This window comes from Gossypium arboreum, chromosome 11, assembly GCF_025698485.1.
Source record: "Gossypium arboreum isolate Shixiya-1 chromosome 11, ASM2569848v2, whole genome shotgun sequence".
Taxonomy (NCBI): Eukaryota; Viridiplantae; Streptophyta; class Magnoliopsida; order Malvales; family Malvaceae; genus Gossypium; species Gossypium arboreum.
In genome coordinates, this window is record NC_069080.1 from 18611690 (window position 1) to 18638904 (window position 27215).

A 27215-nucleotide genomic window follows, 5' to 3' on the forward strand; every position below is an offset into this window, starting at 1 on the left:
ATCCACCGGTGGTGGTCGTGCTACTCCAGCGGGTATGTGTTAAGAAGACGAAGATCCAACTTGAGTACTACCTCGGCCTCGTCCACGGCCTCTTCCACGAGTGGCTCTTGTACTCATATCATATTATCTTGATTACGAATTTTTATACATCAATTAATATTCCAGTGTTTATTACAGATGTTTTATGAATCGCAAAGAGTTCGAGTTTCTTTTAGCGTAATCAAGTCTAGCTACGCTTCAATCTCTTATCGATTTTCCTATGGTTTCAGTATCATCCTATCTAGAGTGTCCTAGTAGGGTTTCAAGACAAACAGATAATTCAGAAAATATTCGAAAAATTCGAATACTTACAGACTTGAGGAGATTGAATGCCACCTTCTAAAGATCTAAATTTTGAAAATCAAGTTTTTCGCATTCTTTATAAAATTTTCGATTTCAAAAATCTTTGTTTTTGTAAACCCATTCCACGTACCGAGTTGTTGTAATCTAGGCTCGATACCACTAAATGTAGCACCCCAAACCCGACCCGAAGTTATGGTAGGATCCGCATGCCACATCAAAACGTAAAAAAATTTCCATTCTAAGTCCGAAAATCGTACTTGATGTTCAAAAGATTAATTTCATTATAGGTTAAAGTGAATGGAAGTCATGCACCGTAGGAAACCGGAAAAGAGGTGGTGAGTCCATCGGATCGCTTAAGTACCAAGCTCCTTCGGATCCAATCCTAGACATGCATACCGCCATTGCCACACCTTAACGTCATGGATATTTCTAGAAACCAATTTTAGGAAAAGTGATTAATTTTGGAAAATACTTTCATTGCGGAAGCTTTGCTTGTTGTCGTGTTATTTTGAAATCAACTGTTGTTTTTGAAAACACGCCCTAAAGCTATCCAATTTCAACAGTTAAATATAAGTATTACCTATCTTAGTAATACATATTAAAACCATAAAAATAATTAAGCGGCCTTATTACATTTAAAAGCCCAAAACTTCAAACGTAAATAAAAGGATGTCCAGTTCACCGAAGAAAATCAAACTTTCGAAGCGGTGGCCACTCGAATTCCCTCACGACTCCAAGCCCACTATGGTTGGGGATTTCTGCGTGGATGAAAATAAAAGGGATGAGTTTGGGGAAACTCGTGTGTAAGGAAAACCCATTCAAAGTCCAAGTCACTCAAGCCCATTGGGCCTAAGCCCATTCAGTAACAGATGGTCTGGGCCGAGCCCTTTTCAGACATAATAACCGGGCCTTAGCCCTTATTCAGATAATAAGATGGCCCATAGGCCCATTTCAAAATACATGCAACATCAATAACATATGCAAGCCCATTTGGGAGACTACTCAACCCACCAACCACTACACTCCACCGTACCAGCCATACACTCCATGTGGGATAGCTCAACCCACCCAAATTTAACACTCACAGCTTGCAAGATTGTCGCTCGATTATCAAAGAATTGAGGCAAAGCCTCCAAGACGTGGACAAGCCACTTTCAAGCTTCCTCCGTCAATATCCCAATCCCATGCATCGATAATAACAACATGGCATGCAAGTAAATAACAATAGTCAAACATGCATTTAAGTCAATTTAACCTTAGGGTATTTGGTAATTTATCTCCTAGGGGTAAAATTGTAAATTTTCCACTTTTAAAGGTATTTCAGTAATTTATCTATTTTAGGGTTTTTCATGCATATTCCTACTTTTCACGTACTAATGAATCACGCATCGAGTGTTCTTACCGAATTGGGCTGTTGGCCCATCATTCTAATTTTGGCCCATTAAGCCCAAAAATATCGAGGCACGTAAATCATGCACTTTGCGGGTCAAACATTGCAGCTTACCAAAAACATTAATCGATTTACCTCACGAGCATTCAGACACTCGCAAATCTACAAAATACCGGTTTTAAGATTTCGGCTTTTCGCTTTTGCCGATCTAAACTAAGAAAGAGGGTGTTAGTTACACACATGCTTGCGATTTATATGCCGACGAGATCCACACACGAACCTCCTACAATTGGATTACTAACACGTTAATCTAACTATTCAAATACGAACTACGATTAATCCCTTACAATATTCAGTCAACCACACCTACAGATCATAGTAAGCTTATAAGAAATCAATAAGCAACTCATTAACAAATTTTTGTCAATGTTTACTACATAATCATAATTTCATTGCAAGCTGTCTTTCTGAGCAACAGTCACTAAATCATTTATAACTGGAGCTACGAAACTCTAAATCAAGTGCCGTTAATTTTCCTTGAAAATAGACTCATATATCTTCTATCTATAAAATTTTCAGAATTTTTGGTTTAGCCAATCAATACCAGATTTTTCTCAAAGTTTCCCATGTTTCACTGTTTGACTAATCTGACCACTCTTAATTACGAATCAAATTTCTCATTGTACAGAATTCAAAATATGTTCTAGTTTATTTCATTTGAAACTAGACTCATTAAGCTTTAATTACATAATTTAGTTAGCTTCTAATTCATCTCCCACAATTTATGGTGATTTTCCAAAGTCACGTTACTGCTGCTGTCCCAAGCAGATTTATTACCAAATCACTCTTTCACACATACCTTGCATGCATGTTATTTAAACATGTATATCACCAATCAATCATCACATATCTGTGATTTTACTTAAGTATAATCTCCATTTCATCATTTTAAAGCACAACATGTTAGCTGATTTTTCCCTTTAACATCTAAGGCACATGCATGCTCATTTGTTTGGCTCAACTTCACATATCTTCCATTTTCATCAAAAGAACATGAAACAACAACCATTTCCTTCATTTTAATTCATGACCAAATGCTCACAACACAACTAAAAATCAAAATATACTTCAAGAGTTAAGGTAGAATCAAGAAGAACTCATGAACCTCAAAATAGAAGCAAGGTACCAAGAACTTACCTTCAATTTTCCTCCTCCTAATGACCAAATACTCAAGAGCTTTCTCCTCTTTTCTCTTCTCTAACTTTCAGCTATGATGAACAAAGATGGACAAAACTTTGTTCTTTTCACCCTTTTCTTTTAATAAAACTTCATATTTCATCCATTTAATTCTTTAATACAAAAGACATGAAATTCTTATCATGAAACATTTACCTAAACCATTATCATGAAACATTTACCTAACCCATTATCATGGAATATTTACCTAATCCATTATCATGGAACATTTACCTAACCCATTATCAATTTGTATCAATTTGTACCATAAGTTATGGATATCAAGTACTCATATTGTCTACAACAACATGATGGCTAGCCACTTCATGTAAAATGGGAGGTTTGTCATGCAAATCCTCCTATTTTGCACTCCTATTTATTTGGCCACTTCAATTTAGCCTATAGCATTTTCAAACATTTTCACATAGGTCCTATTTCATAATTTCACTCCCCTTTTCTTATGGAACAAAAATTAACTAAAATTATCGGGTTCTATCTTAAGCTTGGGCCTTCTAGAGGCCCACTAACATAATTAAACCTAAGCCAACATTCACAGGATTCCCAAAAATTGGGGCGTTACAAAACCTTAATTTTATTTATTTATTTAAAACCCCTAAAACCTAATTTAATTAATTTTTAAAAAAACCTCTAAACCTTGGTTTATTTTTTTAAAATTCTTAAACCCTAAATAAATAAAACCTTAAATTATTTTAACAAAACCCTAACACTACAACCCTAAAACCTTAAACCCACAAATCCTAGGGACTAAACATGCAAATAGCCCTAATCCTAGAAAAGTTCGGGTTAAATTACGTCCTTGGGGGAGCGATTTTGCTACATCAGCAAAGCGCGTTCACGTCAGTGCGTTTTGTGCTGACATGGAAAAATTGCTTCCTCAAGGATGCGATTTGTTGAAATTTTCCCCAAAAACGCTCCAACGTGGACGCGTTTTGTAGTTTTCGGCCCTTTCCTGTAAACAATGAAAAAATTGGCCCATTTCTATAAATAAAGTTAGAAATTATCCTTTATTGGTAAAATGGTCTTCAAAATATGTCAAATTAGGCTACTTAAGCCTACTTTAGGACTGATTCTCAAAAATATTTTTAGATAAAAGTATTCTTAAACAAATTGCATTTTAAGAAAAAAAATAATTTTTCCAAGCTAAAAATTGGTTCAAAGATACTTTTTTTTTTTTCAGAAACTAAAAATTTTAGTTGATCCCCCAAAGTGCTTTTTTCTCAAAAGTACTTTTGAGAGCATTCCTAAACTAGATCCTATTTTTATCAAATTATAATGTAAAAATTTTAAATTTAAAGTATATTTTAAGTAAGATTTTTAAAATCAGATTAGTGGTCAAATTGATAAGTTCAATCAATTTAATTGAATTGATGCGTTGTACGGTTCAATTAAATAAATTATTAAAAAGATAAAGAAAAAAAATGGTTCAAGTAATTTCAGCCTAGTTCAACCAATTCGTATTAGTTCACGAGTCAACCGATTTGATGTCTCTATTCAGATCGGTACCTCGATCGGTTCCCAGTTCAAACAACTATGACTTTAAGTCTTTATGCACATGCATTATTGTATATTTGGAATTTAATTCTCTAACTTTAGTGTTCAAGAATTTAATCCTACTACTTTTCAATTTAGAAATAAACTTTCAAATTATATATAATCACCCAACAATTTAAAAGAAAAGTTAATGATATTAACTATTTAGACTAATTAATAATATTATAAAAATATAGATACCAATTTATATAAAAATTAAAGTATAATGATTAAATATCAAATTCAAGCATAATAGATTACCCCAAATTAAAATTTAACCATTTTTTATAATGAAAAAAAACTCGGCATGGTACATCTACGTCCAAGTAGAGGTGTTCAAACGGTAATTGAACCGAATTACAATTAATCGAATTACCCAAAATATAAAATCTTTAACCATTAACCGAACTGAATTTTTTTTCAAGTACATTAATTGAACCGAAATTTATATGTTTTTATCTTTTGGTTTAAATAAATATAAAACATAAAAAATACATTACTAGTATTTATTTTCTTTTTTAATAGTTCAAAAATATTATATATAATATATATAATATTTATTTAGTTAATTCGGTTAATTATTCGATTTCAAATCGAATTAATCGATAATCGAAATTTTAAAAATATTAACCGACCTCCGATTGAACTAAATTTGACAACTGATCGATTAACCGAATTAAATCGATTTGATCGATTAACTTGATTTAATCAAACTATGAACACCCTTACATTCAAGCACATTCCTTTTATATAAAATTATATAAACATTTTGAAACTTATTTGTTTAATATTTTAATATTTATTGTGTCATAATTTGTTGATCAATTTTTTTAACTGTTTGTTTATGGAGTCGTATGGAACAATCACAACTCTCGTATAGTTATAATATATAGTATGACACTCATGTTCTAAGTGGAAAAAATCGATACCACTGATTTGTGACACTAATTCAATAGGAATTTAAACATAGTATATATAGTTTAATTTTATTAGCATCCTTAAATAGCAGCTTATATTTTAAATTTGTTCGTAAATTTTAAAATATTTTATTTGAGTTCTTAAAATATTAATATTACATTAATTAGGTCTTTTAATTTCTCTAATATTAACTTAGCGTTGGAGTATGCCTAAAGGCCAATAATAAGATGATTATAATAACATATTTATTTACTTAATTTATTAATAAAGATGTTGTCATTATTATTTTCGATCTTTAATTTTGTGTTAAATAAATTGTATAATGATAAAGTCTTAAGAATAATATGTTTACTTTTAAATGCTCTTAATCAAGTATTATTATGGGCTTGGACAATAATAATGCATTGAGATTAATAGATGCTTGGTTGATGATAAGTGTTGTTGTGAATATGTGATATCAAGTCAACACATAAGTATATTTTAGAAAGCAATATATTGGACTAATCTACCATGAGAATGCATATTGTATTATGATGTAATAGCCACAACATTTCTCATAGTGTTAATTGCATATATGATTCTTAGACTTGAGATCACTGTAGTTCCAACGTTGTGACGGTATGTTTTAACATAGTCAAACATCTTTTGTAAATGGTTGAACTATAAAGACTGCTGCTAGGTATGCCACAATCCATGTAGTGAGATATGAACGATCAATATATGATTTGTCTCTCTTACGTAATAGGAGTGATATCTCGAGCCTCTTGATCGGGTGAGACTAGAAATGTATGGTCTTACTCATACAAGTTTATATAAGATATCAAACTTATTTGTTTATCTCACTCTACTTGAGAATCAAGAAATAAGAGATTGACCTATACATGTATGACTATTCCATATCTTCTGTTCAATATGAATATCAAAGACAAAAGGATATACTACACGATAATATTATCACAAAAAAGTTATGTCCAACCATGACTTTTTTAAATTAAAAATAAATTTTAAGATGATTATATATAAAATTTTAATAAATAAATTTATTAAATATTAAATTAAGAATAATATGGATGAGTTTAAAATGGGTCTAGGTTAGCTATTTATAAATATGGACGAGCTTTGGCAAAATTTTTTGTCAATATTTCTAGCCTAGCAATGCTTGGGCAATCATAAAGTATGTTAATATCATGCTTAAGCCCGATCCGACCCAAATATGGCCTAACCGAGCCATGAACACCTTTACTAAACAACCATAATAGACATTAATAATTAATATAGTTTTATAGTATTACTTAAAATAAAATATAAAGAAGTGATAATACTTTATTTTATGAAGATGTATCCATAAGCATCGCATATTTATATTAATGTTTTATTAATTGGAAAAGTAATTAATAATAAATTCTTATGTCAAATTATAAAGTTAAACAAAATTTTTAAAATATTAATTTTAAAAATATATATTTTAAATATTGTAATGATATATGTGTAATAAATATATAAAAATAATAATTATTAAAAGATATAGTATTGCATGATATTATAATGTTCAATCATTGATGTATATATATAAACTATATCATATGATATACCATTATATGACATAGTAGGATGGATAAGTTTCAAATGTACGAAAAGTGTAAAGCTCCATACACGATCAGATCATTGGGTTCAAACTACGGGATGCCACATTCATTGCCGGAGCAACTATGATTTGAATTAACCACGTAAATGTGTTATTAATCATAATACTCATTCATAATATGTTATTCATTTCTAGGTCCTCTATGAGCTTAAGAAAACTCTTAAGGTAACTTGGGGTCAAATAAGGGCCAAACTGTAAAGTTTTCAAAGTATCATGTTGACATCGCGACTTCTGTGTTCCTCGTCATGATTCAACTCACTAACTTGATCTCTTCCCGACATTAAGGAGCTCGACGTCGTGATGTGACTGCCTATTTCCAAATGGTTCAAATGGTACCAATTCACAATGACCTAACAAGTTGGCCAAATTCATATTCAACTTGTCTTTAACATATCACATACATCTAATGCCTCAAATATTACATTAAAAGTTTCATCACTAACCAAATCAATTAACCATTTAATTCTAGAACAAACCTTATCATACAATACCATTCTAACATTTGAACCATTCAAAACTTTAGGCATTATATATATACATATGCAAACTTAACTTTTCATATATTATATCAATTTAAATTACACAACACTCCATTTGACCATATCAAAATTAACCATTTCTAGCATTAATTATCCATATAATCATATAATATACAAAACTAATTCACAACCCAAATACTTGCCATATATCGAAACTAAAAGAGGCTATATAAATATTGCTAAGTCGAGGATCGTTGGTTGGATTCTAAATCACACCTCAGAACTTTGAGGTTTGCCTAAATTTGTGCACGGAGTAAACAAACTAGACGTTGAGTGATAAAGCTCAGTGATACTTCCATGATTCAAGTCAATATATCAGAAGTACTAATTAAATGCATTTAACCATTTCAAGTTCAATCTTTAGTCATTTCACATACACATATATGCCAAAAGCTTCCAATATCATATGATATATGTATATAACCATTTTGTACATCAATTCATTTGATATTAACATTTAAACTCATCATATCATGCTATTCAACATTACAATGGAATTGACCAAATCATACTATTTGTCAAGTGCCAATCTTTATACCATTTAAATATTCAAAACCATTTATGTATCAAACATGTATACCTTTGACATTAAGCTCTTCAATTTTCATGTTCAATCAATACCATTTACCATTTAACTTACCATTTGAATATCTTTCTAGAGTCTATTAACTCATTCGTATTCAATTCGGCCCCAAAACTCGATTCTAAATGGATCACATAATCTTTTATATACTTTCTTATTGTGAATTATATATTTACACTCATATAGTTCAATATTATCACATCGTTTCATATATTATTATCAATTCACAATTTTATATCATTCCAATTCAAATTATACATTATAATAGTTTAGAAAAATTTAGTTTATTTCATTTTTCATTCTCTAGTTTTGATTTCAATGTTTCATTGAATGGAATCCCAATAAAATGGACACGAATATACGGGTGAACTACACTACACCAAGATAGCTCGTATGAGCAAAACTACACCACACCAAAGCACCGAATTGCTAAGCTTGTAGGCATAAAATGCATATTCATATAAAAATACATCCCTCCACCACACCAAGGTCTCGTAGAGACAAAAAAATACTCTGATCCACAATAAATGCTGGATCTCGATATAATCCATCATAATCTCCATATCATCAAATATCTAGTACAAGGGCACATAAGACCCTATTTGCATGTCAAATATATCCCAACATTTTACTAAGTTCGTGTAGGCATCATATTTGCATTATTAAAACCTTGTATTCATTTGCATGTACTTGTCATGCCTTGTAATCGAATTACATTTATATTTTCATACCCTGCACACTGTACTATCACATAATAATCATTTATCTCATTTTATTTCGATTTAATCCAATTAATATATAATTTCACATTCAATTTCAAAATCACATTTCAATTCATCATCTACACTCAATATCTCATATCATATAGCATGTTTTAATCCATTCTTTTTTTTTTCTTTTACGTATCATGTTCCACCAAATCAAACTACTTTCTATTTTATTCAATTCAGCTCATTATCTCGAAAATCAATATCAATCATAGCAAATCAAATCATATGATCATTATTCTAATCTGTCGTAATTTGATATGTCAAATTAAGCTCTCCATTACACTTAAAGAGCTTATTCTCAAGCAATTTAGGTGTCTTTATTTACTTTTTTTGATTTTTGATTTTTGTTGTTAATAAATTATCTTTGTAAGTTTTATGCTTTTTTGAGACCCAAATTGGCCAAACGTGCCATGGGGAACCTAACAATGTGCTTAAGTAGTGTAGAGAGTCGGTAATGACCCAAACTTAAAGAAAACATCGATTGGAAAAGGGTATTGTGTTATTGAAGCATGAAAGTCGTGATACCCTTGACAGTGATGAAGTGAGGAAAATTGAGGCCAACTACAAGGGTAACGTGATACTAGAGCTAGGGTATTGCGATACAGAGACTCTAAGCTTCCCAAGCTCAAGATTGCTTTGGGTATCGTGATACCACTACCTGATGGGTGAAAACGTTACAAGGGCAATTTTGTGTCTAAAAAAGCTTAAGTCTTTATTTTCATTTAAGGGCATAATGGTCGATGTAAGGTTAAATGTTAGTAGATTATAAATACTATTTTATAAGTTTTGTATTTAGAGATTTAGGTGGCTGAACAATTTTCTCTCCTTAGTTTTCATAGGTTTATGTTAGGTTTTTCTTTGTTTTTATTTTCATTTTTAGATTAGGTTTTCTATTTTCTTTTTAGGATAATTTTATTTTTGTTGTTTCATTTCTTCCTCACTAGTGATGACTATGTAAAAGGGAGATGACCAAACTCTTGGGCTTCATTGGATTTCTATCAATTAAATGAACATTTCTCAAACTCTTTACTTTTATTTTATACCTACCATGTGTTTGTTTGAAATTTAAGTTTGATTATTTGATAAATTTGTTGATGGTTGGTTGATTGGTTATTTTTTAGTTTAAGTTAATGTTTATGCTTGATTAATTGATTGTTCAATTATATCGAAATTCTTAATAGGCTAGAATTGATGTTTCTAGTGGAAAATCTAGATAAATGAGGCCAAGATGAGAATTTATCCTTAGATAGTTTGATATAATTGTGTCGAATAGTGAGATGAGAGGAAATCTATATGCCTAGGTGAGATCGAGAGAAGAGCTTAGGTGATATCTTTTAATCTAGTATGAGATCGAGAGGAGACTCTTAACTAAGAGTGGCAAACAATATAATCGATATAGGTTTATTTGCTTAGTTAGCAATTAACGAATCAATCAATCATTGTTTTAATAATTCACATTGTCTAAAACAACAGGAAGAAAGTGTAACTTAATTTGTTTAATTTTATAGATTAAATTTAGTTTATAAACAAATTATATTTTTGAATTTGCACTAATAATTTTCGACTCAATTAGATTAATAATTGCTTAACTTGTAATTAACTTGATAAAATACATTTACCAATTTGACAATCCCTTGGGTCCGATCCTTGGAATACTCGGGTGTTCTATTGATACTATAAATAATACAATTAACATTGCCCGCTTGCAGTTAAAACCATACTTTTAAATCGTTTTATAAAATTATTTGTTTTTTGCACATGCATGCATCATGTCACTCACTTCGATATTCAATCATGCACTATAAAATGAATATGCAAAGAAATAAATGGATCTTGAATCATACAAATACAAATTGAAATCTCGATTCAATTGTCGATGACTCTCGCTTTTCCTTTCCCTCTCAATGGTTCGGTGTCATCTTTCACTACAATTGATAATTTAATAAATAAAACAATATCAAATTTCATTCAATCCACATCCAAATAAAAAGTAACATATTTTGTATTTTATTCAATTTAGTCATTGAACTAAAGATAAATATATCTTTCGATATTTAGCTTCAGATCAAAATATATATTCTTTCATTAAAGACCCTATACTTTTTATTTCTAGCATAATTTCATGATAGATTTTAATTTTTTCAATTTGGTCCTTAATGTAACAAAGTTAGCTATCAAGTTTTTTAAGCTTTACAATCTTGTCCTTTTCATGATCTAAGCTTAATATCTATAAAATTAAGTCTAATTCATCAATTTCTCTATGGCATCTTGCTAAAACTTTAAGAATTGATTAAATTAGTATACGGGCTATGTAACACCCCTTAACCCTTATCCGTCGTCAAAACAGAGTTACGGAGTATTACTAGACTTTTCAGAAAAAATACAAACATTACGTAATTTAATTAACATGCACTTCATAAATTAATCATATAGTCCTTTTTATGGGTCCTCGAGGCCCAAAATATGTGTTAAAAACAAATCGGGACTCAATTGAAAACTCAGAGAATTTTTCACGAAATTTCTAAAACTTTTTCTAGGTGCAGGGCTCACACGCCCATGTGACCCTATGACATGCTCGTGCTTTAGGCCGTGTCCTAACCCTTGTAACTCCATGACTTACCTCACATGGCCAAGTCACACGCCCATGTGCTAGGCCATTTGCTTAACACGGCTGAGACACACGCCCATGTCTCTGCCCATGTGGTAATACCTGAGCATTCTATTTTAAATTTTTAAGATATAGGGGACACACGGCCTAACCACATGCCTATGTGTAAGCCGTGTGTCTCACACGGTCTGGTCACACGCCCGTGTGGACTCAAAATGAGCTTTTTTCATCAAGTTTACCACACGTTGCAAACTTATATAGCAAGCAACTCAATTACCAATCTTTCAACCAATTTAAAACACATTCAAATACATCTAAAACATGTCAAATAATCAACCTAATGACTTAACCAATGTACTAACATAGATATTTTACAAATACTTACTAACTCAATTCATTTATCTTCATTTAACCAGTTCAAACTTCATATCAAATATCTACCTAAAATTTGCATATGTTAAATTCATTCATTCTTCAACCAAAATATACCATTTATAGACTCAACATAACATATATAAGTTTATAGATATGTAACCAACCAATATCATCTTAATATATCATTTACAAACACTTCTCAAAATGACATATGTATAATATCCTAGGTACATGCGATTACCAAAAGAAATATACTTCACCACGTTTTTTAGTTCGGGATCGACTTTGGATGTTGATTCAATGATCTGACTTTGACCTAACATGCACACGGAAACAAATTGTATGCTGAGTATAAACTCATTGGTATTTTTATAATCTGAATACTTATTATACATGAATTTTCAATATTTATATATCTAAACACATATAACAAAAATCATTCAACAAATAATCAATTTTCATAACACATCATTCATAACACTTTCAATTCCCATCTCCTACTATTTCAATCTTATAATTGATATTCAAATAACTTTTCTCAATAGGATACACATATCATTTCACTATATCAATAACCATTTCATGAACCCATTGGTTCATACATTTCAATTTCATAACTCAATTCAATATCCCAATCCAATTCATGTTCAAAATCATCCAATATCATTCATATTGCCAATTTATTTATTTACCCCTATTAACATGACTTGAACTTTAGCGGATACACGATCCAACCAAAACACACCAGTATGGCACTCGGTGCCTCATCAGATAATTCGAAGTAATAGATTGACACCCAGTGTCTCATCGGCCATGCCGAAGTAAATTGGTACCCAGTAACTCATCGAATTTATCCGAAGAAATAGTTTGACACCCAGTGTCTCATCGACTCGAAGTCGAAGTATCCTTGAACACTTCCAATCCTATGGCATGCCAACTACATCCGACTCAGCCCGATACAGTTGATAGGGTTTTAGTTTCAATTTCAATTTCTCAATTCAATTTCAATCACAAATTCTCACAATTTCAATTCAACTATTTACATTTGCTCATAGAATTCAATTCAATACTACAATATTAATTACTTACCTCAATCAACTTACCATACACATTAAGTAATAAATTCAACTATTAAATATTAAATTCGGATTATAGAAATATAAACATTAATTTTTGAGCTAATCCTCGTTGACTTTGTCTTTTCCTTTTCTAGCCGAGGTCTTCGGCTCAACGTTAGCTACGAAAATCGAAACAATTAAAATTTATCAATACACTACAATTTCATATTGAATATTTCAATTTTTACTCAATCTTTACTCACATCTACAATTTAATCTCTAATCAAAACTAACTTTATTTTATTTAAAATTAATTTCATATTTTCATTCAAATCCCACTTTAAACTAATTTCAATTTTCAAATTTTATCATAAACCCTAATTTCAAAATTCTATCAATTTAGTCCCTATTACTCAAAACTTATGATTTATTTTACAATTCAACCCCTTTTCACTTCTAACTTGAAATTCTATCAATTTAACCCATAACACTTTAATTTATTCAACATAAATAACATCTAAAAATTTACTAACTTCTAAAATTTCAACATAAATCAAGTAATATTTTGTTCTAGGATTCTAATAACATCAAAATTACAAGAAAATGGGCTAAATTGACTTACCAATTAAACTTCAAATCCTAAAACCCTAATTTTTCATTTTTCATTTTTCTCCTTTCTCCTTCCCTATTTCGTTTTCAATTCTGTTTTCTTTTTGTTTCTTTAATTACTTTATTTGTTTATTTTATTATTAAACTAATATAATATAATATAATATAGTATAATATATATAATATAATATAATATTTAAACTTGAATACTAAGTAATACTTATTTATTATTTTTTATACAGGTGTATATTATTAGTACATATGTATTCATTTATTACCATATACTTGTTATGGTTTAATTACTAATTTAGTCCCTTCATTTTTCTCTATTCTATAATTCAACTTTTGTCCTATTTGCAATTTAGTCTTTATATCTAATTACTTTTAATTTAGACAAATTCACCAAACCAAAATCTAATTAACCACATAACTAACTTCGTAAATATTTTTAATAAATATTTACGAATTCATTTTACGAAAATAAAGACCCAAAAATACACTTTCCAATAACCGTAAATTTTCAGGTCAGTACAGACTAACTAAATTAAGCTGTCAGGACCATAAATCTATAAAAAAAATCATGAATTTAGCTTTGTTACCTTAAATTTTGGCATGACCGAATCTATGCTTCAACAATGGAGTTCTCATTTTTGTTCTTTTGAGGACGGTGGAAGAAGATGAGTTCTCATCTTTCTTTCCACTAAGTCATTATATATATTATAGTTAACCTTTAATTAACCTTAAGTAATTACATGAATTAAAGTTTATTATATTATTTTAATTATTAATTCAAACTAAATGTCATAATCATTATCATCATCCACCAACAGCATAAAAACAATGATTTATTAACCATTTAGACCCTTTTGAATAATTTTCATCTAGGTCTCCAAATCTTTCCTTAATTAAAATTCTATAGAGATTGAATTTTACAATTTAATCTCTGAGCTAAATTACTTAACAGAATTTTATTATATTTTCATATTAGTTCTGTAAATATTCTTGTTTTATATTTACAGGCTCGGTTTATAGAAATAAGGTTTTGAAACTGCTTTACTAACATTACCGAAATTTGGATCACTACAAAAAGTATAAGGACGTAGAGTATACTTCAACAATTCATCTAGTATCATTATAAACAATAGTATACAATAATTAATATATAATGTATTACTATTATATATAACTATTATTATATTATGCATTATAATAAAAGATACAATATTACATGATGTTATAATGTTTAATCATTGATGCATATATAAAAACTATTAATATATTATATACCATATAATATGATATAATATTATATAATATACTATGAGGGCTAACTTTATGTATGAAAAATATAGAAACTTAGAGTATATTTCAACTAGTATAATAACAAAAATAATAAATAATATACTACCATTATATATAACTATTATTATATTATAGATTATAATAGAATATATAGCATTACACGATATTTTAATGTTTAATCATCAATGCATATATATAAATAAACCATTAATATATTATATACTCTATGATATGTTATCACATTATACAAAGATAACAGAGGACTAACATTCAAATGTATGAAAAATATAGAGACTTAGAGCATATTTCAACCATTATAATTATAAACAATAATGTATAAGAAATAGTATATAATGTACTACTATTATATTATAGATTATAATAAAAGATATAATATTACATGTTATTATAATGTTCAATTATTGATGCACACATATAAATTATAAGCATATTATACATATTATATGATATGGTATTATGATATAACATTATATAATATAGTAGAATAAGTAACTTTCAAATGTACAAAAAGCATTGAGACTTAGAGAATATTTCAACCGGTATAATAGTAAATAATAATATATGATAACATTTAATATATTATGTGCTATTATTGTAGTATGTGATATAATATTAAATAATATAATATTAAATAATGAAATAATATATATTTTTAAGTACTAATATATATAACTATTATTATATTATAGATTATAATAAAAGATATAACATCAACAATTATATGTAATTTTGTATAACTATCAATACATAAAATATTATTAAAATTTAATATCTTAATAAAATATTATTTTATTAAATAAATTTTGAACTGTGCTTAAACTTTTACAAATTGTATTTGAGGTATTAGATTTAATTTCTTTTTATGTTAGATTTGATATTTGTGCTATAATTATTTTATTTTAAGTTTGAGTAATAATGAGTATATTATTTATGTTTGAACTTAGTATAATATATTTGAGTTTTTGAATAAATATTTTAAAATATAAGTATTAAATTTATACATTTAATAAAAAACAAAATTCATCAAAATTTTAATATAATATAATATAATAATAAATAATTTTGTCAATTCATATAATATCATAAAATAATAAATTTTATCTATAATAATTATTTTCATAAAAATTCTATTAAATATATATAATTTATACATTTTATAAAATAAATAAATTTAAATTATATTGTAATCAAATAAAAATAAAATAAATTATTACATTTGAAATTAAAATATTTATAACTTAAACAATTTAAAATTATTTGAATTTATCTAAGTACACCCAACTTAACCCAAGTCAAAATCCAAAAAACCCAAACTCAAACTGTCGTCTTCCTCAATCATTCCCTCTCTTTTATCCCTGCAAACAAAAGCTTTCAGAGAAACAGTAAGAAATTAAAGTTTTAGGTTTGTAATAACCGCAATAGCGAACCGATTTTGCTGCCTTTTTCCGTTATTACACTATTTTCTGCCGCGATACACTGCTATTCGTGTGAACCGCTGCTCACCCGCTACCGCTAAATAGCGGCCGTTATTCCGCGACGCGGCCGCTATTTGAATGCCTCCGTAATTAATGGGTTGGGTCATAATGGGAATGTCATTCATTCAAATGAACGCAGTTTTGGGAAAAATTTTGAAGGAAAGTATGAAGCTGGATACCTTTGTTTGCAGAATTCTTATTTTGGCTTACACTAAGGAAGGTAGACTTGAAGAAGCAAGCAAGGTTAAAATGAAGGATATATTGTGCTATAATCCAATTATAAGAGGCCCCTGCAAAGCTAGAAGGGTGGTAGAAGCAAAGAAATACTTAGCCTTAGGTGAAATGTTTGGGAGGGGATTAAAGCCAGCCAGATGCTTCCACATATGGAACTTTCTTCTCTGGGTATAGTTACACGACGGAGAAGTGGCAAAGTCGGTAAGTCCGGGAAAGACCAGCGGCTACTTGAGGTAATGTAGAAGAAAGGTGTGGTTCCTACCCTCAACATGCAGATACGTTGATTTTGTAAAGATGGAAAACTACAAGAAGCACATCAATTGTTTGAAGAAATGTCTGAAAGGCATACCTGATAAAGCCATCTTCATAACATTAATTAAACAGTGCTGACAAGTACAAGATATGAAGAAAGCAAGGCAAGTTTTTGTGCAGATGCAGGAGAGAAATCTAACCCATGGTTACAGTAAAGTTGGAAGAGATGTTAGGCAAGGGAAATAAACATGATAAGAAAACTTACCGTGTAATGAATGATTTGTGCCTACCGTAAAGAGGGGAACCTAAAAGAAGCCTTGGAAGTTGAGGAATATAATTTTAGAAAATGGTATGCAGATAAATGTGTGATGTGTCTAAACCCTGTGAAAAAAGACGGAATTATCTGAAGCATTGAAATTGCTTAATGAAGTAGGAGAGTGTGGACTCGGCCTCAGTACTAACACATGTGGTTCCGTAGCTTCCCATTTTAACATTGCAGGTGATATGAACAAAGCCAGGCAAGCATTGGAGCATATGGGTGCGCTTTGGTTGGGATGCCCATTGCCATTAGCAGATGAAAATTCCTTTTACAAATTGTGAGTGGATAGTAGTAAAATGAGATAAATGTTTTTAGAAAATTGTGAGTGGATAGTTCATTTATCCAATGAAATAAATACAAATGCGTTCCTTTTGAAAATTAATTTGCGATAGTTACTTTGCACTCCTCTTATAATTCCCAAAAAAAAAAAAAAAAAAACTCAATTGACAAAATTTACATTATAGATAAATGGATAAATTTCATTTTTGATTTTATTATTATTATTATTAAATTTGAGATTTAATATTTATATTTTTATAATATTATTAATTAATTTACTTAAAAAGTAGAATTAAACTCTTAAAAATTAAAGGGTAAAGATTAAATTTCAAATGTATAAAATATATAAAACTTAAATTCATGGTTGTTTGAATAGAATTAGATACACCAACTGAAGAGAGGCATAATAAGAATTATTGTATCAAGGTAAAAAATTCAGTTGAGTCAGATTAAAAAAAAAAAAAAGAAATTTAATAATTTAATTAATTAATTGTATGAATCAACTAGTTGATCGGTTGCCCTGATCTGATCCGTGTAGGGCAGAAGTAGTACACACCATGTTTGAAAAGGTCCATTGCACATTGATTTCAATTTCTACTAGCTTTCCCAACGTTTTCCTCCTTTGCCAAAGTCTTTTATCATCCAACTGCATCAGTTCATATATTTCATGTTAGTTCTCCGCATCTTGCTTCGTAGGAAAGACAAAATCGAATCAAAGAAGGAAGTTTGTGATTTTACCCCTAACATCTGTTTTATCTGATTTACATGCCCAAACTTGTCTTCAAACTCTTTTCAACATCTTCCACTCTAGTATCAATATCAGCACCCTCTACAATTCCCAATCATCTTGTCTTGTAACTCTTCAACTTTTACTCAAATCTTCTTGGGTCTTGTTATTTTGTCTCTCAAAGGGTATTGCCATTGTTTTCTTATTTCTATTATTTTACTTGAGTTATTCATTGGTTTTGCCTACTGTGTCCTTTTCTATCAGTTTAGATATATATATATATATATATATTGATTTTCTTGAGATTGGTGCTTTAGTTGAAATTAATTTAATGGAGGGAATACCGGTTTCTAAAAATCGAAGCGTACAATTTTAATTTAATCAAATCTATTTTTTTCTTTTCTGGTTGTATTCTTAGAAGTCAACATAATATCAAATCATTAAACTCCGTCAGATACATGTCGACTTCAACAAGTACTTTAGCAATTGAAAAGAAGATGGTACCTGGAAATGAAGTCCAACAGGTTGAATTACTTGCTGGGGTCGAGGATTTATACGGAGGCATCATTATAGACTTGGAGAAAACTATGGATTCTGAGGCCTTCGTTCCTTTACTTAGGGCTTCATTATCGCAGTGGAAGCACCGAGTCCGTAATTTCATAGCTCTGTTCAACTGCTTTTAGTTGAAATTCATGAATTTTTGTTGGATAATATTTTGCAGGGAAAGAGGGCAGTTTGGATTAAATTGCCTATCGAACTTGCTAATCTGGTCGAACCGGCGGTTAAGGTAAATAAGGGAACTTAGAGCATAAGAATGGGGGTTGAGTTCATTAATTTTCTTAATGGCATGGCATGTTCTTGCTTTGTTAATTGATCAGGAAGGGTTTAAATACCACCATGCGGAACCAGACTATGTAATGCTTGTAAATTGGATCAGCAAATCTACCAATAGTCTTCCTAAAAACGCCTCGCATCGCGTTGGGATTAGTGCTTTTGTCATGAATGACAAAAGAGAGGTACCCCTTTCTTCAACCCTTTTTTTGTTACCGGTTTATTAATATGGAAACCTAAGGTAGTTTCTTCAAATTTAGGTGCTTGTAGTTCAAGAGAAGAGTGGCAAGTTCAAAGGCACAGGTGTCTGGAAATTCCCTACTGGAGTTGTTGATGAGGTGAATTATCTAAAAGTATGGTGCTTTTTTTCTTCCGTTTATCTTTTTTGGCTTCAACTGACAACTTCTGTCCATAGGGTGAGGATATTTCTATGGCAGCAATAAGGGAAGTTAAAGAAGAGACAGGGGTAAGTAAGTGAGGAAATGGTATATATATTTCAACCATGAGTCTGACCCTGTCTCCTTTTTTTTTTCCTTCAGATTGACACTGAATTTGTGGAAATTTTAGCATTCAGGTATGTGCTTTCCCCATGTGTTGTTGATGGTTCCATTGATTGTCTACATAAGATGTTTGTTAAAATGATTGACTCATTGTTCTTCAGGCAATATCATGTTTGAAAGAATGTTTTGCTTCCAAGAACTTGTTAGACCACATGCTAGTAATATCAAATTTCTGGTTGCTTTAGAGATTTAGACTCAAGTCCTAACTTCTGCTTTTTTGTTCCCCAAAATACAGGCAAAGTCACAAGTCATTCTTTACAAAATCGGATTTACTTTTTGTTTGTATGTTACGTCCACGCTCGTTTGACATCCAGAAGCAAGATACAGAGATTGAAGCTGCCCAGGTACATTCCTATGGACAATTATGATGAATATGCTGGTAGCAATAGGACCCTATTAGCTGATCAGAATAGTTCTTACTGGACAAAAAATCAGCTTAGCTGGAGCACAAGCAGTAATCAACATGGCTGTAACCTCCCATGAATAAGTTAGTATATAGGTCCTATAGGGTGGAAAACTAACAAGGGTCTATAATTTGAATATGGCATGGCTTATGGATTACAGAGAGTAGAGAGAGATAACATAGGTGAAGGTCGTATATATCTGAACCATTCGCCATGCTTTGATTTAGACTATGGAAAGATGTGAGTGATAGAGATAACACAGTAGTTCCAAACAAACAGGCAACCACCACTGGGCTTTCTCATTCCCTTTTTTTATGCCAATGCCTATATATGGCATGGCTTATGGATTACAGAGAGTAGAGGAGATAACATAGGTGAAGGTTGTATATATCTGAACCATTCGCCATGCTTTGATTTAGACTATGGAAAGATGTGAGTGATAGAGATAAAACAATAGTTCCAAACAAACAGGCAACCACCACTGGGCTTTCTCATTCCCTTTTTTTATGCCAATGCCTAAATATGCAGGGGACACATGATATAAGGAAATTGAAGTAACATAATTGTGGCATTTAGCACCATTTAATGGATAGTGGATAAATATATATATATATATTTTTTCTAACATAGGAATAGGAATAGGAATAGGAATAGGATGGTTTAAGTTGGGAAGCAAATGGCTGAGAGATGAGCTTAACCATTATCTAAAAAATTGTTAAACAAAACAAGTAATGGTGTTTCCTTTTATATTAATTGTTTGCTTCAGTGGATGCCAGTGGAGGAGTATGCAGAGCAGCCTTTTATGAAGAGACATGATAGCTTTAGTAGTGTAGCCAAAGTATGTTTAACAAAGTCAGAGAAGGAATATGCGGGATTTTCCCCAATTCCTAGAACTACAGCTTCTGGCAAGACCACTTACTTATACTTCAACACCAAGGATCTCACCCAAGTATGAACCGTGCTCTGCTACTCTTCATTCTTTCCATGCCGGTACCTCCAGGTCAATGATTGAAAGCTATTTATCTTACTAGAATTTAAGTCTTCTTTTAAGGTTTTTTTGGAAGGTCTTTGGGTGTCATATTTTTATACTGATGTTGGAATATACGTTGGACATGGAATGAAGGTTGTTGAAAAATAATGAAGAGAAATGGAAATGAAGTTCAACATACATTATTTATTTATATCCTTTACTAGTAATTCTTTTTGTTAATTAAAATATTTATCTAACTGATTGAAAAACAGAGAACAAAGGAGCAAAAAAACAACAGTAAAAACGTTGCTGAACTTAACAAGTTTTTAAATCAATCAACCTACCAAATACTACCTACTACCACTAAGTAAACTTGAACTCGTAAAACATACTTGCACACATAGATAAGCTGACTAATCAGCTCAATCAACACCTAAATACATCAAAACCATCATCAATTAAGTTCATTTTCAATTGAATTACATAACAAAGGAACTAAACAAATTTGCCATGCTAACTCGACAGAGTCTGTAACAACTAGATTTTTAGTGGTTTCGGAATCACAAATTTTCGTTGTGTCGACTCGTAATTATTATTTTCAGAATATATATAAAGTTATTAAATCCGTATTAAAATTTGGTTTAGAAATATTAACGTTTAGATAGTTAACTAAAGAAAAAGAACTAAATTGAAAATAGTGCAAAAGTTAATAATTAGTTCAATTAAATGATTAAATAACTTAGTAATTTCATGAGGAGGGACTAATATAATAATTAGTCCCTAATGGATAGTGTTGGACGGCAAGAGAAATTAAAATGATAGATTAATGAGATTTTAATGGTATAATTGTAAATAAATAGAAATTAAATAAAACAAATTAGAAGAAATAAGTTTTCTTCTTCACTTCTTCTTTTTCCATTGTCAAAACACCATAGAAATAGCTTGGAGAATCGGTTGAGCATAGAAGCTTGCATGTGAGTTCAATTCTTACCTGTTTTTTGTAACTTTTATGTTTTTGATATCGTTATAATTAGGTTTAGCTAGTCTGTACTTTAGTTTCTAATTCTGTTAAAATTTTTTGAAGTTTCCATTATTGAATATTGGATGTTTTTTATGAATATTATGTATTTGGAGTCTTTATTGTGCTATTTGATGAATTTGTAAAGAGATTTTTGTTAAATCTTTATTTTAGGATTAAATTGTGAGAATGTCAAAGTATTAGGGTTTGATAGTAAATTTTAGGTTTATTAGGGGCTGTTTGAGGGCCTAGAATATTTGGATAGATTATTGATTTGAGAAAATAGTTAATTTGATGAATTAACTAATTAAGGGATTAAATTGTAAAAATTGTAAAAGTTTGGGGTAATTATGCAAATTCAAAAAATAAAAGGGTATTAATTGAAAAATATATTGGAAATGAAATATATACTAATAAATGAGTACTTTTATATTTTAGATCAAGATCCCGTAGATACTTATGGAAAAGGAAAAATAGCGGAATAGTCCCCGAACTTCTACAATTACTACAATTCAGTTCAGGTAAGTTCGTACGGTTAAAGTTTAACATCTGTATAAATTGATGATTGGTATTATATATATATGTTCTATTGTTGGAATTGAATTATTGTTGGAAATATATTATTGAATTTAATACTCAGTTTGAATTGAACGCGAGATTTGAATACATTCATGATTTGGTGTATGGCGGGGGTTTAGAGTAGAGATGGTACTGGAGGGAGATATCATCATTTTACTCAAGTAAACCGGGGTTTAGCATTTGTTGCGAACTATCGCGTTTTACCTTCTATTTGGCATGGTTGGGTGGATCAGCTCTCATGAGCTTCTGTTCAGCTCTTATGAGCTTCTGTTGGCGATGTACTCTTACCCGTAAGTCGTTCTTCGAATGTAAAATTTTGGTAAGGTAATTTATTTAATGAATTTGAAAAACATGTTAGTTATTTTTGTATTGATTTGAACACGGATGTATTTATCGATTGAAGTTGTGAATGACAAGGAGTTCTTTTGGATGATTTTTATATTTGAATTATTATACTTAGTTTGGTAAGATTTATCGTTTAACTCATTGAACTTACTAAGCTTTATTAAGCTTACTTGTGTTGTTTATTGTCATTGTAGATTTTCAAAAGGTTGGATGATCGGATCGACACTCAAGTTACACTATCCAGTCTATCTCGGTAGTTTTTGAAACGTTTAATTCGGACTATATGGCATGCATAGGCTCTTGTGCTATTTTGGTTAATGTTTGGTTTATGTTAATGTTATGGATGATATTTTGAGCAAATAACCAATTTGCAAATGGTATGAGAATGAGGTATAATTGTTACGTTATATGTGTGGCTTATATATATTTGAATTGTTGTAACTTTGTAGGTAAATTGATTTGGTATTGCTTGAATGAGTTGGTGAATTGGATTAATGTGTATTTTGAGGTAAAGTTGTATATAATTGGGGTATCAATGAGGGTACATTGGTTAGACACATATTAGATTGGTTTTGATGTGTTTTTTATCCGATTAATGCCATTTTGATTTGGTATTTTGGTTAGCATTTGAATTTCTTAAGGTCCAAGCAATTTGAGATGGTAAACTTGTGTTTTAAGGTTCATTTTGAGGCCACACAGCTATGCGACACGATCGTGTGTCCCCTGTAGGTTCAATGCATACAAGTCAGGTAGTTACACGGCCTAGCACACGGTTTGGCACACGGGCGTGTGAGGTCATTCCAAGGGGTACACGGCTTGGCACACAAGCGTGTGGCTTGGCCGTGTGACCCGAGTCAGTGAGTTACACGGACATGGACACAGGCTAGAACACAACCGTGTGTCCCTATTTCGAATGTCCATACGACCTGAGACATGGACATGTGTATCAATTGTGTGAGTCACACGGTCATGTAACCCCTGCAGTCCAAATTTTTCGACTATTTCCTAAAATTTGCAAATATTTTCGATTTAGTCCCGGATTATTTTTATAGTATTTTTAGGGCCTCGAGGGCTCAATTAAGGGACATTATGGATGTATTTGAATGAAATTTGATTATGTTTGTATTAATGTATGATTTGATTGGTTTAATATTCTGTTTATAAAGAAATGCTCTGTAACCTTGTTCTGGCAACAGATAGGAGTTATGGGTGTTACCGAGTCAGCATGCACCAAAGCTTTAGCTGTATGTTGCACCTTGCTCCTTTGCGGATTCATCTCGCACTTTGCCACTTCGCAATGACATCTCACACTTCAACACGTCGCAGAATATTTCGCACTTTAACACTTTGTGGAACATATCGCACATGGTTAGCCAACTTGCAACAAAAATGATGAATGAAATTGTGGACAATTGGTATATATTAGATTATGGCATAATTTAAGTAAAAATATTATATAATAAATATGTTTATAAAATAAAAATACAAAATTTGATTGAAATGATAAAATTAAAATATTGAAAAATATAATGGTTTGTTTTATTTTAATTATTTAAAATTTTTTTTTCAATTTAGTCAATTTAATTAAAATAATTATGCGAAGTAATTACCCCTTATAAAAAAATCTATTTTCCACAAATGGAAAGCACAGTTGGCAGTCCACAGTTATGTGGGAAAAGGAACAGTAGAAAAAAAACTAATGGTAGAATGCCTGAGAAAATGAAGAGCACCGAAAAAAAACTTAAATGGGAGATTTTTGAAGTTTGAAAGATTTGAGAAGAAAACACTAGTGGAGAGAAAAATTAAGTGTGGAATAGATGAGAAAATTAATATAAAAAAACTTAATGGGAGATTTTGGGAAAAGAGTTGTACAACTAATTAATTTACTATGGTGATTGATTTCAATTTCAAATAAAATAAAATTATTAGCAAATGGAATGGCCAAAAAGAAAGTTGTATTGCATTGATTATAGATAAAATTATAAAAGAATAAAAGTTGGAAAGATAGATACTTCCTAGTTTCCACTTTAATATTATTTCATAATTTTATTTATTTAAATATTAAAACTAGTTGAAACGGTGGTTACATCAGATATATTAGTTTAATAAAATTCCATAATTTACATAAATATGAACTTATTGGTTATTTAACATTTAATTAATATTAAGTTAGATTATATGGTTGGATCATAATGCAAGAAAATAACTTATATTTGTATTTAATCTAAAAGGTCTATAGTTTGATGAATCAAAACTGAGCAAACTAATTTAAGAATTATTATATTGTCTATCAAGATCAATAGGGGAGATGCATTATTTTGGGTATCAGAATGTTTGACTCCAAAAAGATAGAGAGATATAAATGTGACTGTTTGGATTGACAATACATATGATACGACTCAAGTTGAATAAATCCTGGATCTATTTGTGAATTAATTCACTTGTGGTGTTCATGATGTGACTTACCTTAATCCTGAATAAGTGACCAACTATGCGTGCATGACTTGTATATTATGATGTATTGAAAGCTTGAGTTCAAATAAATAATAGAGTCGAAAGTTGGTACGTTAGGTATATAATTTCTGCATGCCATATCTTTATTTACAACAATGGAATTTGTAGCCGAATAATAAATGATATCCTTTCATTGGCGTTATGCGATAGATGGGAAAATAATGTGACCACGGGTCATTTCTCTAAGACAAATGATTTAATTACTATTTGTAATTGACTTTTTCATTAAGGAAGATGTAATGGTTACCGTGAGATAAAATAAGATCATATTGGGTGCACAGATTTAACCCAAAGGGATTTCCTATGAGGGTAACACATTTACGACAAGGTCATTGGACGGACAATTTAGTAATGACATATAATAATGGAAAGTTCAATTACAACACTTTAGAGAAATGACTCAATAAATAAATGATGTTATAATTAATAGACGAAGAATCAGAACTTAAGTACAATTTATTGGAGCCTAGTTATATATGTGCAACTATCCCTCTGCTAGTTCGACATAACCCAAAATAGATTGCATGAAAAATTGATGTGTGAAAATTCGTTATGCAGGTGCACGTGTCGAATCAAGTAATAAAGTGATAAAAAGACATCGTTCCCATGAGAACCAAATTATAAGCTACTAAGTACTAACTATTCAATTTTATCCAATTTGGATCTATAAAATAAATTATAATTACTGCTAAAATTAAACTAACAAATTAAAGAGATTTTATCAAACTAAAACAATGAAAATTACTAAGTTTCTCAATCAATTTTAAGATCTTGAAACTCCAACTTCACCTAATTTGGATAATCAATTATCTTTTATTCAATTGTTCAATCCAAGTAACTACTAACTCAGGGATTTGATGGCATTAACCAGAACCCTTCTAGTATCTAATTAAGTTACTTCCCCTTCCCCACTAACTATATTCCTATGCTAGGCAAGTTGTAGCACCCTAAACCCCGCCCAGACGTTATGGTCGGATCCGACATGCCACATCGAAACGTTAAAAACATTTTATATTGTTGATCCAGAAAAACCTACTTAGTGTTTTAAAAGATAATTTCATTATAGGTTAAAGTGAATGGAAGCTGTGCACCAGGTAAGAAACCGGAAAAGAGGTGGTGAGTCCATTGGACTGCTTAAGTACCAAGCTCCCTTCGAATCCAATCCTAGACATGCATACCGCCATAGCCACACCTTAACGTCATGGATATTTCTAGGAAACCGATTTGATTAAGTCATTTTTAGGAAAAGTGATTAATTTTGGAAAATACTTTCATTGCGGAAGCTTTGCTTGTTGTCGTGTTATTTTGAAATCAACTGTTGTTTTTGAAAACGCGCCCTAAAGCTATCCAATTTCAACAGTTAAAATAAGTAATACCTATCTTAGTAATACATATTAAAACCATTAAAAATAATTAAGCGGCCTTATTACATTTAAAACCCAAAACTTCAAACGTAAATAAAAGGATGTCCAGTTCACCGAAGAAAATCAAACTTTCGAGCGGTGGCCACTCGAATTCCCTTACGACTCCAAGCCCACTATGGTTGGGGATTTCTGCGTGGATGAAAATAAAAGGGTGAGTTTGGGGAAACTCAGTGTAAGGAAAACCCATTCAAAGCCCAAGTCAGCTCAAGCCTATTGGGCCTAAGCCCATTCAGGTAACAGTGGTACTGGACCAGAGCCCTTTTCAGATTACAATAAACTGGGCCTTAGCCCTTTATTCAGATAACAATATGGCCCATAGGCCCATTTCAAAATACAT

General features: G+C 30.6%; 1 protein-coding gene and 1 long non-coding RNA gene across 4 annotated transcripts; both read left to right on the top strand.

Annotated features, from left to right (window-relative positions):
• Window positions 1-18084: 18084 nt before the first annotated feature.
• Window positions 18085-21194, top strand: LOC108470649 (nudix hydrolase 2-like). Of its 2 annotated transcripts, XM_017772029.2 has the most exons (9): window positions 18085-18418; window positions 18652-18880; window positions 18955-19020; window positions 19112-19249; window positions 19325-19402; window positions 19480-19530; window positions 19604-19638; window positions 19860-19968; window positions 20795-21194. In XM_017772029.2, the coding sequence occupies exons 2-9, from the start codon at window positions 18692-18694 to the stop codon at window positions 20981-20983; spliced, it is 855 nt and encodes a 284-aa protein (XP_017627518.1). In that variant the 5' UTR covers window positions 18085-18418; window positions 18652-18691; the 3' UTR covers window positions 20984-21194. The 2 variants fall into 2 exon arrangements, with proteins under 2 accessions (XP_017627518.1, XP_017627517.1); XM_017772028.2 differs by lacking the exon at window positions 18085-18418 and having other exon boundaries at window positions 18432-18880.
• A 1227-nt stretch (window positions 21195-22421) lies between these two features.
• LOC128284399 (uncharacterized) lies at window positions 22422-23394 on the top strand. 2 transcript variants are annotated; one of them, XR_008274832.1, is made up of 2 exons: window positions 22422-22537; window positions 23135-23394. It is a non-coding gene; the product is annotated as an uncharacterized LOC128284399 (long non-coding RNA). The 2 variants fall into 2 exon arrangements; XR_008274831.1 differs by lacking the exon at window positions 22422-22537 and adding an exon at window positions 22552-22885.
• The last annotated feature ends 3821 nt before the right edge of the window (window positions 23395-27215 follow it).

Bases quoted from the DNA above. Each gene is read 5' to 3' on its own strand.
- LOC108470649 (XM_017772029.2), top strand. From the start codon at position 18,692: ATGTCGACTTCAACAAGTACTTTAGCAATTGAAAAGAAGATGGTACCT. The intron at 19,250-19,324 runs GTACCCCTTTCT...CTTCAAATTTAG, and splicing joins TCATGAATGACAAAAGAGAG to GTGCTTGTAGTTCAAGAGAA. The intron at 19,403-19,479 runs GTGAATTATCTA...TTCTGTCCATAG, and splicing joins CTACTGGAGTTGTTGATGAG to GGTGAGGATATTTCTATGGC.